The following is a 13,470-nucleotide window of genomic DNA, read 5'->3' on the forward strand; positions in this document are numbered from 1 at the left end:
TAGAGCAATTACATCCTTCCTGCAATGTGATCATGAAAACTGCTCACAATAATCCACTTTGTGGTCTCACCATTGTCTTACGCAGTTTCATTTCATACCCACCTTTGTAATCTATACCTCTGTCAATGATGGACAGCATTCCACATATTTTCTTTACAAACTTATCTACCTGTACTGCTACTGTTCGGGACCTGTGCACTTGCATGCCAAGATTGCTCATGTCACCTACTCCTTTCAGTGTATTCCCATTTATTGTTTGACCTCCCTAATTGCATTACTTCACACTTATGAGAGTGGAACTCCATCTACCACTTTCCTGCCCACTCCACTAAAACATCTGTATGATTTTGGAGTTTACAACTATACTCTACACTATTGAATTTACAGCTAATTTTTGTGACATCTGCAAATTTCCCAATTGTGACCCCCATGCTCAAGTCCAAATCGTCAATATATAGAACAAACAACTGGGGTTCCAACAGTGAGCCCTGAGGAACATCACTTGAAACAGCTTCCCATTGACAAGGGCAGCCATCGACCACTACCCTTTGTTCCCTGTTACTAAGCCAACTTTCAACCCATTACCCTGTATCCCATGGTCTTTTTCTATTTTGACCAGTGTGTAAGATTATGACGGACATGGACAAAGGTGAATAGAAAGGAGCTGGTCTCCTTAGTCAAAGAGTCATTTGCAAAGGGGCATCATTTTAAAGTGAAAGGCTCGAGGTTTAAAGGGGATTTGAGGAAATACCATTTTATCCAGAGGGTGGTGGGGTCTAGAATGCACTGCCTGGAAAGGTAGTTGAGTTTGAAAACTTATAACCTTTAAAAAGTACTTGGATAAGCACTTGAAGAGTCATAACATTCAATTCTATGGGCCTAGTGTGGGAAACTGGGACTAATGTAAGTAGTAATATGTTTCTGGTAATACAGATTTGATGGGCTGAAGGACCTCTTCTGTACTGTATGATTCTGTAATTCTATCCTTCAAGCACTATCACAAAAACAGTTTATCTGGTCATTATAACATTGTTGGTTGTGTGAGCTACTGTACAAAGATTGGATGCTGCATGTCCTACAATGTATTACTGATTACACTTTCAAAATACTTAATTGGCATTGAAGCACTTTGTAGTACCTGTGGTAGTGAAGGTGCTATATAAATACAAGCCTTGCCTTAAATTTCCCAGAAGGAACATTGCTTAGCAACCTCGGCTACAGAATGAACATGGGAGGTACTCACACCTGACATTCTTCACAACAAGGTACTGGTGAATGGTAAACATGGCTTCATGCTCCAAAATGAATGTTTGAGGTAATACCCTGAAATTACTTTTGAAAAATAGCCATGGGACTCTGGATCCAACTGTGACCATGACCCCATGCCTTCAGGAGAAATGGCTGAGGGACAAGGTTATTGACAGTAGTTTTCTCCCCTTTATTTTGATCACTCACACCTACCAGGCTAGACTCTGTTTGTTTGCATTTTTCTCTGCTAGTTCTGATTTTGTTAATGTGATTTTACAAAGAGGGGGTGAGAACCAAACATGTTTTATCTGCAAAGATCCTACATTGATTGCATGTGAGAAACTGGGTCTTCAAGCTTTTTCATGCCTGCACAAATACAAGTGAAGCTTTGTTATAAATTCACTGAACGCAGATATCAGCTTCAAATCTAGGATTCCAACAGAATGAGTGTGAATCTTCTTGAGTCAAACAAAGCCAGCTAAAATTACAGCTTGGACCATTTGCTGGTTCTGGCCTTAAAGCAAAACTTTGCATTGACACAGCATCTTTCATGATCACTGTACTTCTCAAAGTATTTGCAACCAATGAAATGCATTTCTGAAGTGCAGTCAGTATTAGTTAAGACACATAGCATGAAATCTGATGAGGAATTGTTTAGTTTTCTAAAACCATTCAGAGCCAAAACCTAACTTTGAATTGAATGTAATCTACACTTGCAAATAAAAATGTTCATTACAACATGGAAACCTGCCATGCTAATACTTGTTACAGTATTCATTAGGGCACTGACACTTTTTACAATACATAAACATTACAAACTCCAAGGATGTTATTGACATGCTTTACAAAACTAACAGCAGCAATGACACTTGGGGAGTTCATTACTGACATTGTGAACAAGCAGCCTTGCACAGTGAAGTACTTCCAGACAATGAGATTAATTTTACCGTAATGACAGAAAGCTTACGTTAATACTATGACTTGAACACACTGTGTTACCATACAGAAAAAGCAGCAGCTTATTTGCATTCCAATTAAGATTTCACAAGAGCAATGTGATAAACTAACAAAACAGTTTTTTCAACAATGTTGCTTGATGGATAAATACTGGTATGGCAAGTCGGCACAACATTGAGGACCGAAGGGCCTGTACTATGCTCTAATGTTCTATTGGTTCAGGCCACAATTGCTTTACTTTGAAATAGTGTTCTGAGACCTTTAGATCCACCAGAGATCGTGGGTTAACTGTGGCAGCACTGCACAATAAGTGAAGCTGGATGAACACAGCAGGCCAGGCAGCATCTTAGGAGCACAAAAGCTGACGTTTTGGGCCTAGGATGAAGGGTCTAGGCCCGAAACGTCAGCTTTTGTGTTCCTGAGATGCTGCTTGGCCTGCTGTGTTCATCCAGCTTCACACTTTGTTATCTTGCATTCTCCAGCATCTGCAGTTCCTACCATCTCTGCGCAATGAGTGTCAGCTTGGATCATGTGTTCAAGTTTCTGGTCAGTTGTCCAAAAAGGAGAGCATGCAGCTGATCCTTCTATCATAGCTAACACCACTCTTATGGGTCAGATACTGGAGAGTAAGATAGACAACAGGGAACAGATCATTTGTAGTTTCAGGGAGATATATGCAAGCAAAACACTATATATGAACTCAGTTCCAAACACAAGACCTCATGATTGGCCTGCGCTTTGTCTCCTTGGTTGATTAATTTGTTAGGAACCAGTTAAGAGGTTGCCTCTGAATCAACCTGAAGCTTGCTTTTACCTCTAACACTGCCTCAAACCAACTAAAATAATTTCATCCATATCCTTCATAGAGAATCTCCTGTGTTATCACCCATCACTGACTCTGTTACTACAGATACGGCATCTCCAGTAATGGTTTCTTGCTGGCAGTTATTGGTTCTGGACAACACTGCTGAATAACCTTACAATAAGTTTCTACAGCTCCTCAGGCACCTCTCAATAACACTCGCCCATCTCTGATCTCTGTTTTATTCTGCATTAACTCTTTCCTGGATGCATCAGTAATTCCCTTTGTGATTATGATGATACCAGGCTGGTCAACTGCCTCATCTAAAAATCTCTCTCCTCTCTCTCTCTTTTACCGTGTCTCAATCTCTCAATCTCTACTTCACTATTTATTTCAAACTCTGCCATCCTCTATGTTTCTCTTTCACATTCTCTCTTCTTATTTTTCTTTTTCCCTTTAGATAATTTCATAATGACCTGCACACATTACCTGAACCAAGCAGCTATGGAAATTTACAACATGAGCTCATTTGCAACAGAACTGTCATTGGTTTCTTGGATAAATCAGTCACTGAACATCTTCTAGAAAAACAGGATCCCATTAGAGAATGAGCAGTCCAAATAGGAGTGAATACTGAGTCTAGAAAACTGTTCAAGAAGCATTATATTGTGAAAGTTCAATTTAACACAGAACTTTCTAGACAATGTGTTAACTACTTTAAGATCAATGAGCCATCTGAGCAGAGGAGACAGACCTGTCCACTGAACAATGTACTGCATGTGACAACTTCAAATGAAAACTGAAGCAATCTGATAGAACAGGATCTTGTCACAGATATGGTTCCTAACCCTCACATCAGCAAAAACTGTCAAGCCCCTGCCAACAATGAACTCATTGTCACAAAGAGGTCATTGCTAGAAGATATGCTATAGTCTGAAGTACACAGCAAGCAACAAATCAAATCATCCCCAACCTGACATGTAGATTCAGAACCTTAGAATGGAAGAATACTGCATGGCAACAAGCTTCTCTTTTATTGGAATATTAACAACATCATCCATTCCAGATGCTAATGGCAAAAATGTAGAACCAGTCCTTGTTCCCAATATGTTCCTGTGGTTACATCAACCCAAGCTCCTTCAGCAAGCATATCTAATCTAAGGAAGCAAGTAGAGAAAATTCAAGATCGCCAACTTTATCTCAGTTTTTTCCTCTCTGTCAGAGACTGCTGTGATCTACTTATTGAGACATGGGATGGAGAAGGAAAAAATATACAGTAAATGTTGCAAAACAAAGTAATTCATGGAATGTATTTCAGTACATAACTGTTAATCAATGTTTATGACAGGGGAGAAATGCTTGAGGAGGGGTGTTGTATAGGAACTTCAGGACCTGGGGAAATCTTGCAGTGATGCGACAGAGCTGCACATCATTGAGTATAAATAACACAGTGTGGACAGAATTAGAATACTCTAGATTCTGGATGACTCATATGGGTGCATGGGTATGGAGTCATAGAGATTTTACAGCATGGTAAGAGGCCTTTCATCCCATTGTGTCTGCACTGGTCATCAAACATCCATCTAATCTAACCCCATTTTCCAGCACTTAGCTTGTAGCCATGTATGTAATGGTGTTTCAAATGCTCATCTAAATAGATCTTAAGTGTCTTGAGGCTTCCTACATCTACCACCCTTTCAGAGAGTGTGTTCCAGATGCCCAAATCCTCTGGGTAAGTTTGCTTTTTCCTAAATAACCTCTAAACCTCCAGCCTTCTTACCTCAAAGTTACACATGAAAGTGTAAAGAAGAGAGAGTTGTCTTGATTTAATGTAACTATAAGATCAGAATCTGGTGTATCTGTGATTACCATGTACAAAGGTTTTTAGTGATAGTTCGAAGTCTAAGCCTGAATACAGTTCTTGACTTTGCCTTCTCATTAACAAGCCTGTCTCATACCCAGATTCATAGCTTGGCATTTGGGGCAGCACGGTGGCTCAGTGGTTAGCACTGCTGCCTCACAGTGCCAGGAACCTGGGCTCGATTCCACCCTCAGGCGACTGTGTGGCATTTGCACATTCTCCCTGTGCCTGCTTGGGTTTCGTCCGGATGCTCCAGGTTCCTCCCTTGGTCTAAAGATGTGCAGGCTAGGTGGATTGGTCATGATAAATTTCCCATAGTGTTCAGGGATGTGTCGATTAAGTGGGTTATAGGAGAATGGATCTGGGTGAGATGCTCCAAGGGTCGGTGTGGACTTGATGGGCCAAAGGGCCTGTTTCCACACTGTAGGGATTCTATGAAACCACAGATCCACAACAGTATATTTCGGATTATCCCAGATGTGGTCTCCTGGGTACTCCATCCCCAACCTGTATTGCTGATCCTGACAAACACAGAAACTCTTTGCCAAGAACTGTTCTGCTTGGTTCAAGTTATTTTATAAACTGAAGGTAACTGCCTTCTGTATCTGTAAATTTTCTGTTCACACAGGCTGTTCTTAGATAGTTCCAGATAATGTTGATATGCACAGGACAGTCCAAGTCCCAAATATTATTGCTTTTTTTAACTATTTACCACCTTTCATTCCAATGATGCCAACATTTCTAAAAGTACTTCATTGTCTGTGAAAGACTTTGCGTATTTTAAGATTGAGAAAGGTTATATATAAATGCAAATTCTTTCCTGTTGTCCACTTTCTTTACAAAGGATTGGTACCATGTAACCTCCAATCAGCCTACAATGTAATCCTTCACATTTGAACATCCATCTGCAATCTCTGCTGCAGTTTGAATGAGCAGAAGTCTATAGAGGGTTGAAAGTGGAAGGTCAACCACATGTCTGTGGAAATAGTCAACTCTAGCTAAGTCAGGTGGCTTTGCTGAGGTGGCAGTAGGTGATCTTAATGAGGGAGATGGCTCAAGGTGATTCACCCTCAGATTTCCTCTCTTTCTGTAGGGAAAGCAGCGACAGTATTCGGAATATTTTAAATAAATTCCTTTAATTATTAATTATGCAGGAAAGCTGTCAGTGAACATTAGGCGGGAATCCAATCAAGATTCTAGAGATGGGTAATCTTATACCTAAAGTTTGAGAACATTTTGGCGGTATTTTGGAACACAGCCAGTGATACTAATTATACAAACAAGTTACTAAATGTTATGAAATATTTCAACAATAAGCCACAAATGATTGATATTAAAATGTACAGTAAACTGGAAATATGAAATAAAATAGCTCATGTTGGATTCATACAGCAGGTGTGCCAGCATTTGAAAGGAAAGAGCTGGGTTAGATTTTAGTGAGACCCTTAATCAGAACTCAGACATGTTAATCTAGTTTCTCGTCTAAGCAAGGCATATGCGAGTCTTCTGGGAAAGATTCAGCTCTGCATTAAGAAAGATATGATGCTCTTCCAACTCACCAGCAATGCAGCAAAATAGCAGCTCAATCTCAATACTGTACTAGCACAATCCCGAACACTGCACATTAACACTTCAGTAATTGTGAACAGCGGCCGCTCTGTTTGTTAATAAGAGGCATTTTGTGAATAAGGCTTCAATATCTGAAACTCGGTTCTTTAAAAGCCTTCAAAGCAACTTGAAATGATTTAGCCGGATGTAAAACAAAAAGGGTTGAAAGTTTTAAAGGTTAATACATGATTCAGGCTAACCACAACTAAAAGCTAACTAGACCCTGTAGACTCAAAGTTATACAACTTCAATTACTGAGCTTAAAATAAAGAAAAGGACAAAGAATCTGTTTGAAGATTACCTATTTCTTTGGCAGTTGTTGTGATAGTGGACGAGGCTGGCGTCCATGTCATTTCAGACTGCTCAGCTGTTTCTGGAGCGAAGCTTAAGAGCAGGGAAATGGCAAAATGCCAAGTTATCTGAGTGAGTCCTGATGGTAATCACAAATCCACCTGGGCAGGCACGGGAAGGAGCAGCAGTATGTTTGCACACGCACAGAGATTGCCCGCCCAGTGAACAGCTGACACCAACAGCTGTTTTTAAAGCTTTCTGTTGTCACTATTCTATCACCTGTAAAGGTCACCTCACTCTGACATTCTTTCTTATAACTTTGTTGTACTGAGGACTGATGATTCTTTGCTGATGACACTACCTCTATGTTTTTATGGATAGAATATGAGTTTGGATGTGCCTCAATTGCAAGTTTAAGTTTAATCAGAGATTTCTGAATTCTAAAGGTGTTAGATTTGGAAGTAGATGAGCACTTTGGTGATAGTGATCACAATTCTGTTATGTTTACTTTAGTAATGGAAAGGGATAGGTGTATACCACTGGGCAAGAGTTATAGCTGGGGGAAAGGCAATTACGATGAGATTAGGCAAGATTTAGGGAGCATAGGATGGGGAAGGAAACTGCAGGGGATGGGCACATTAGAAATGTGGGGCTTATTCAAGGAAAAACTCCTGTGTGTCCTAGATACGTATGTACCTGTCAGGCAGTGAGGAAGCTGTAGAGCACGGGAGCCGTGGTTTATGAAGGAAGTGGAATCTCTGGTCAAGAGGAAGAAGAAGGTTTATGTTAGGATGAGATGTGAAGGCTCAATTAGGGCACTTGAAGGTTACAAGGTAGCCAGGAAAGACCTAAAGAGAGAGCTCAGGAGAGCCCAGGAGGAGACATGAGAAGTTGTTGGCGGATAGGATAAGGGTAAACCCTAAGGCTTTCTACAGGTACATAAGGAATAAAAGAATGACAAGAGTAAGATTACGGCCAATCAAGGATAGTAGTGGGAAGTTGTGTATGGAGTCAGAGGAGATAGGGGAAGCATTAAATGAATATTTTTTGACAGTATTCACTCTACCAAACGACAATGTTTTCGAGGAGAATACTGAGATACAGGCTACTAGACTAGGTGGGATTGAGGTTCACAAGGAAGAGGTATCAGAAATCCTACAGAGTGTGAAGATAGATAAGTCCCCTGGGCCGGATGGGATTTATCCTCGGATCCTCTGGGAAGCCAGGGAGGAGATTGCCGAGTCTTTGGCATTGATCTTTAATTCATCATTTTCTACAGGAATAGTGCCAGACGACTGGAGGATAGCAAATGTGGTTCCCCTGTTCAAGAAGGGGAGTAGAGACAACCCCGGTAATTATAGACCAGTGAGCCTTACCTCAGTTGTTGGTAAAGTGTTGGAAAAGGTATAAGGGATAGGATTTATAATCATCTAGAAAAGAATAAATTGATTAGGGATAGTCAGCACGGTTTTGTGAAGGGAAGGTCGTGCCTCACAAACCTTATTGAGTTCTTTGAGAAGGTGACCAAACAGGTAGATGAGAGTAAACCGGTTGATGTGGTGTATATGGATTTCAGCAAGGCGTTCGATAAGGTTCCCTACAGTAGGCTATTTTACAAAATGCGGAGGAATGGGATTGTGGGAGATATAGCAGTTTGGATCAGAAATTGGCTTGCTGAAAGAAGACAGAGGGTGGTGGTTGATGGGAAATGTTCATCCTGGAGTCCACTTACTAGTAGTGTACCGCAAGGATCGGTGTTGGGTCCACTGCTGTTTGTCATTTTTATAAACGACCTGGATGAGGGTGTAGAAGGATGGGTTAGTAAATTTGCAGACGACACTAAGGTCAGTGGAGTTGTGGATAGTGACGAAGGATGTTGTAGGTTACAGAGAGACATAGATAAGCTGCAGAGCTGGGCTGAGAGGTGGCAAATGGAGTTTAATGCAGACAAGTGTGAGGTGATGCACTTTGGTAGAAGTAGCCGGAATACAAAGTTCTGGGCTAATGGTAAGATTCTTGGTAGTGTAGATGAGCAGAGAGATCTCGGTGTCCATGTACACAAATCATTGAAAGTTGCCACCCAGGTTGACAGGGCTGTTAAGAAGACATACAGTGTTTTAGCCTTTATTAATAGAGGGATCGAGTTCCAGAACCAAGAGGTTATGCTGCTGCCGTACAAAACTCTGGTGTGGCCGCACTTGGAGTATTGCGTACAGTTCTGGTCACCGCATTATAAGAAGGATGTGGAAGCTTTGGAAAGGGTGCAGAGGAGATTTACTAGGATGTTGCCTGGTTTGGAGGGAAGGTCTTACGAGGAAAGGCTGAGGGACTTGAGGCTGTTTTCGTTAGAGAGCAGAAGGTTGAGAGGTGACTTAATTGAGACATATAAGATCATCAGAGGGTTAGATAGGGTGGATAGGGACAGCCTTTTTCCTAGGATGGTGACGGAGAGCACAAGGGGGCATAGCTTTAAATTGAGGGATGAAAGATATAGGACAGAAGTCAGAGGTAGTTTCTTTACTCAGAGAGTAGTAAGGGAATGGAACGCTTTGCCTCCAACGGTAGTAGATTCGCCAACTTTAGGTACATTTAAGTCGTCATTGGATAAGCATATGGACGTACATGGAATAGTGTAGGTTAGATGGGCTTCAGATTGGTGTGGCAGGTTGGCACAACATCGAGGGCCAAAGGGCCTGTACTGTGCTGTAATGTTCTATGTTCTAAATTGCAACATGACTAGAGCACAGAAATTGGCCATTCAGTTCAACTGATCAATACTAGTGTTTGTGTTTCACATCAGGTTTCTCTCAACAATTTACTTCCATCTCTTTCTGTTCCTTTCTCTCTCATGTATTTATCCAGCTTCCATTCAAATGCATTTTTGTTACTTAACTCAACCACTATGCAACAAGTTCCACATTCTCACCAGCCTTCAAATATACATTTCTCCTGGATTCCATGCTGGATATATTAGTATTATCTTACATCGATAGCCTGCAGTTCTGGTGTTGCCTGTAAATGCAATCCCCATGTCCATGGCTACTCTATCCAACCCTTCAATAATCTTAAAGGTCAACCCTCACTAACTCTTTCAGGGGGAAGTGCTCCACCCTTTCCTGATAGTTCTATTCTCCCACTTTTTCCACCTTCTCCAGTGCCTCCATGTTCCTTTTGTAACATGACAACTGCACGGATTTTGTGTGTGTATGATTCACTTGCATATTACATGTTCATTGTAAGGAGAAGCCACAGTAAATCAAAGTCCGTCTAACCTCGTTCAGTGATGCTAACAGATAAGTATGGATTGTTATAACACAGTATGGAGCTGGAGGAACAAAGCAGGCCAGGCAGCATTATAGGAGCAGAAAAACTGATATTTCGGATCAGGGCCCTTCTTCAGAAAGGGTCCTGCTCCTGTGATGCTGCCTGGCCTGCTGTGATCCTCCAGCTCCACACTGTGTTATCTCAGACTCCAGCATCGGCAGTTCTTACTGTCCCTCAGTATGGGTTGTTAGTTTAGTAAAGGGATAACAGCCACCCCATACAGTCATGTCAGTCAGCCTGTTCAGAATTCCCGGGAGAGGATCAGGTACATCCATCAGCAACCCATTCCTGCTTTAAAAAGCAAACTGCAGCCTAGCATCTTATCTGGGATTCTCGGAGACACAGTGTCGAAGAACAAATGCCAATTAAACTCTCAATGAAGCTAAAAAGAACCATTTAACAGCTACTCCGAGGTTTTTATCCTGGATTGATCAGCTGGCATGAGCTGTGTTGGGACTGGTCCACTGGGTCAGGAGAAGAGGAGCATTCAGTAGTAAGAGTGGTCCTGGATTGAAGGCCCAGCTATGACACCTTCTCACAATTAAATATCAGTTTAACAGGCAAAATTTACAAGCAAAAAGCACCTTCAGGCCCCTGTGACCTAGACTGGAGTCGGTTACACCATCCCTGAACCTTGTTCAGTCTCTGTCTGATTACACCCCAGTTTCCTACTCAAAAAATATCCACTTTAAAGTCCCACCTCCACTTTTGTCCCGCCCCCACTACCTACCCTCTCTTCACAGTCCCAGGGCATGTACAGCATGGGGTTAGACACAGAGTAAAGATCCTCTACTCTCTTAAACTGAAAGTAAAGTTTTCTCTGTTCCCCATCAAACTCTGCAAGAACAGGGACAGCACAGGGTTAGAGACACAGTTAGCTTTTTTCCTTTGTGAAGGAGCAAGAGATTTTAATTGATTAATGTAAACACAGATCAGTAACACACACTCCAGCAATTCTTTACTTCTTTCTTTTTGTATTGTTTAATCTGTCATTAAATATTCACTGACATTCTGCTGCTCTGTGTTTGTATCTGTCACTTACGTTTTCCATTGTGACAGGAGACGGCCATGTCGCCCATTGAACCTACTCCAACATTCGGCTGTCTACTGGCAGATAGGTCCTTCTGTGCTATCTCCCTAGCTTTGATGTATATCCCTTGATGCCTTTATCCAACATAAATAAAGAGACAATTGTCCCTGAGAATTTAGAACTATTTTCCAGTGGGAAGCATCCTTTGATTGGAGGAGTACATCCTGAGTTCAACCCTAAAAGTTTCTCTCCAAATTTGAGTTATGTTCCTTATTTTCAATTCCCTTTGCTGAGGCAATAATTTTTCGATCTCCCAATCAAATCTTTCAGTCACCTCAATACTTCAACGAGATCATCTTTCAACCTTCCCGTCTATTCAACGACACCAAGCCTCTGAGACTTGTTTGTGATGCCCAGATAGAACCCAGATAGGGTTTGATCAGATCTCTATCGCAGTGGAAATGTATAAAGGCCCATTCTCAATTACTCTGTCAGTTTGTTTAAGTTGTTTCTGTCCTAATTTCTGAGTCACCATGGATATGACTTTAAACCCCAACACCTGCAATCATGTGTATTATACCTCAGTGCAGTGCCAAGAAAATGCTGCGGCATCAGAGCTTTGATCCAGATGTTAAACTGAGATCACTTGTAAACAGGATATTAAAAATTCCATTCATTATCCAAAGACCTCTGAATACTGTCAGTGACTTCACCACAATTCTTCTTTTAAACAAAGCCACAAAATAAAACAAACTGACTGATTATTTAAAAACCAAAAGAACTGAGGATGCTGTAAATCAGGAAAAAAAACAAAGTTGCAAGAAAAGCTCAGCAGGTCTCTTCTGAGGAAGGGTGACCAGAGCCAAAACATTAACTCTGTTTTCTCCTCCATAGATGCTGCCAGACCTACTGAGCTTTTCTAGTAACTTTGTTTTTGTGACTGATTATCTACCTTATTGCTGTTCTGGGATCACAGTCTGTATAATCTAGATGCTGTATTAACTAATAATAATAATGCGAGGCAATGTGAGTAGAACTCAGGATAGGAAAAGTGAAATCACAATGCTGGGTGCGCACTACAGGCTTCTGGCAGCCGGTGGAAGATAGAGGATAGAAAATATAGCGAGATTTCGGAAAGATGTAAAAGCAGCAGCGTTGTTGTTGTCGTGGGTGATTTGAAATAGCCCTGAATTGACTGGGACTCACTATGTGCTAGGAGCTTGGATGGAACAGAATTTGTAAGGACCATTCAGGAGGGTTTCTTAACACAATGTAATCAGTACAACGAGGGAAGGAGTTATACTGGACCTGGTTTTGGGATATGAGCCTCCCCAGGCTAGTAAAGTTTCAGTGGGGAAGCATTTCAGTCGTGCCATAACACCATGAGTTTGAAGATACTCATGGGTAGGGATAATACCTGTCCTCAGGTGAAGGTGTTAAATTGGGGGAAGGCAAACCACAACTTAGGCAGGAACTGGAGGGTGTTGATTGGAGGTGGCTGTTTGAGGGTAAATCTACATCGGACATGTGGGAGTATTTCAAACCGCAGTTGATAAAGAGTTCCGGAGCACACATTCCTGCAAGAATGAAGGGTAGGTATGGGCAAGTTACATCAGCCTTGGAAGACAAGGGATATTATGACCTTGGTCAAAAAGGAAAAGGAAGCATACATAAGGTCTAGGAGGATGAGAACTGACAAAGCCCTTGAAGTATATAAGGAAGGTAGGAGAGAACTTAAACATTGAATCAGAAATGCTGAAAGGGGTCATGAAAAGTTGTGAGCAAACAGGATTAAGGAGAATCCCAAGGCTTTTTTAAACATAAAGGAAAAGCAAGGGGGTAGCCAGAGAAAGGGTTGACCCACTCAAGGACAAAGGAGGGAATCTATGTGTGGGGCCAGAGAGGTAGGTAGGTCTTAAATGAATATTTTATGTTGATATTCACCAACAGAAAGGAATTGGTGGAGGTTAATCTCAAGGAAGGGAGAGTTGCGTTTCTAAGCCAAGTTGCTATTGAAAAGGAAGAGGTGTTGTGTGTCTTAAAAAGTATTACGGTAGGTAAGTCCCCAGGTCCTGATGGGATCAATCACAGAATATTGAGGGAGGTAAAAGACCAAATTGCTGGATCACTGATAGACATTGTTGGATCCTCTTTGGCCACAGGAGAGGTACCAGAGGACTGGAGAATAGCTGATGTTGTCTCATTGTTTTAAAAGGGTAACAGGGATAATCCAGGAAATGACAGGTCTGTGAGCCTCTGATCAGTGGTAGGGAAATTATTGGAAAAGGTTCTTAGGGCCAAGATCTATACGCATTTATAAGCAAATGGTCTGGTTAGTGATAAACAGCA

General features: G+C 41.4%; 1 protein-coding gene across 8 annotated transcripts in view; it reads right to left on the bottom strand.

The window, feature by feature from the left end:
- LOC125466144 (growth factor receptor-bound protein 7-like) overlaps nt 1–13,470 on the bottom strand; it is a 200,407-nt gene that overhangs the window by 104,414 nt on the left and 82,523 nt on the right. The window contains exon 1 of one of the 8 annotated variants that reach the window (XM_059638666.1): nt 6,778–6,851. The exons of 6 other annotated variants lie outside the window; for them this stretch is intronic. In XM_059638666.1, coding sequence (XP_059494649.1) covers nt 6,778–6,824 — 47 coding nt within the window. In that variant the 5' untranslated portion in view covers nt 6,825–6,851. Of the gene's footprint in view, nt 1–6,777; nt 6,885–13,470 lie in introns of those variants that run through there. One more of the 8 variants, XM_059638663.1, reaches the window with a different exon arrangement.

This window comes from Stegostoma tigrinum, chromosome 31 (assembly GCF_030684315.1).
Source record: "Stegostoma tigrinum isolate sSteTig4 chromosome 31, sSteTig4.hap1, whole genome shotgun sequence".
Classification (NCBI taxonomy): domain Eukaryota; kingdom Metazoa; phylum Chordata; class Chondrichthyes; order Orectolobiformes; family Stegostomatidae; genus Stegostoma; species Stegostoma tigrinum.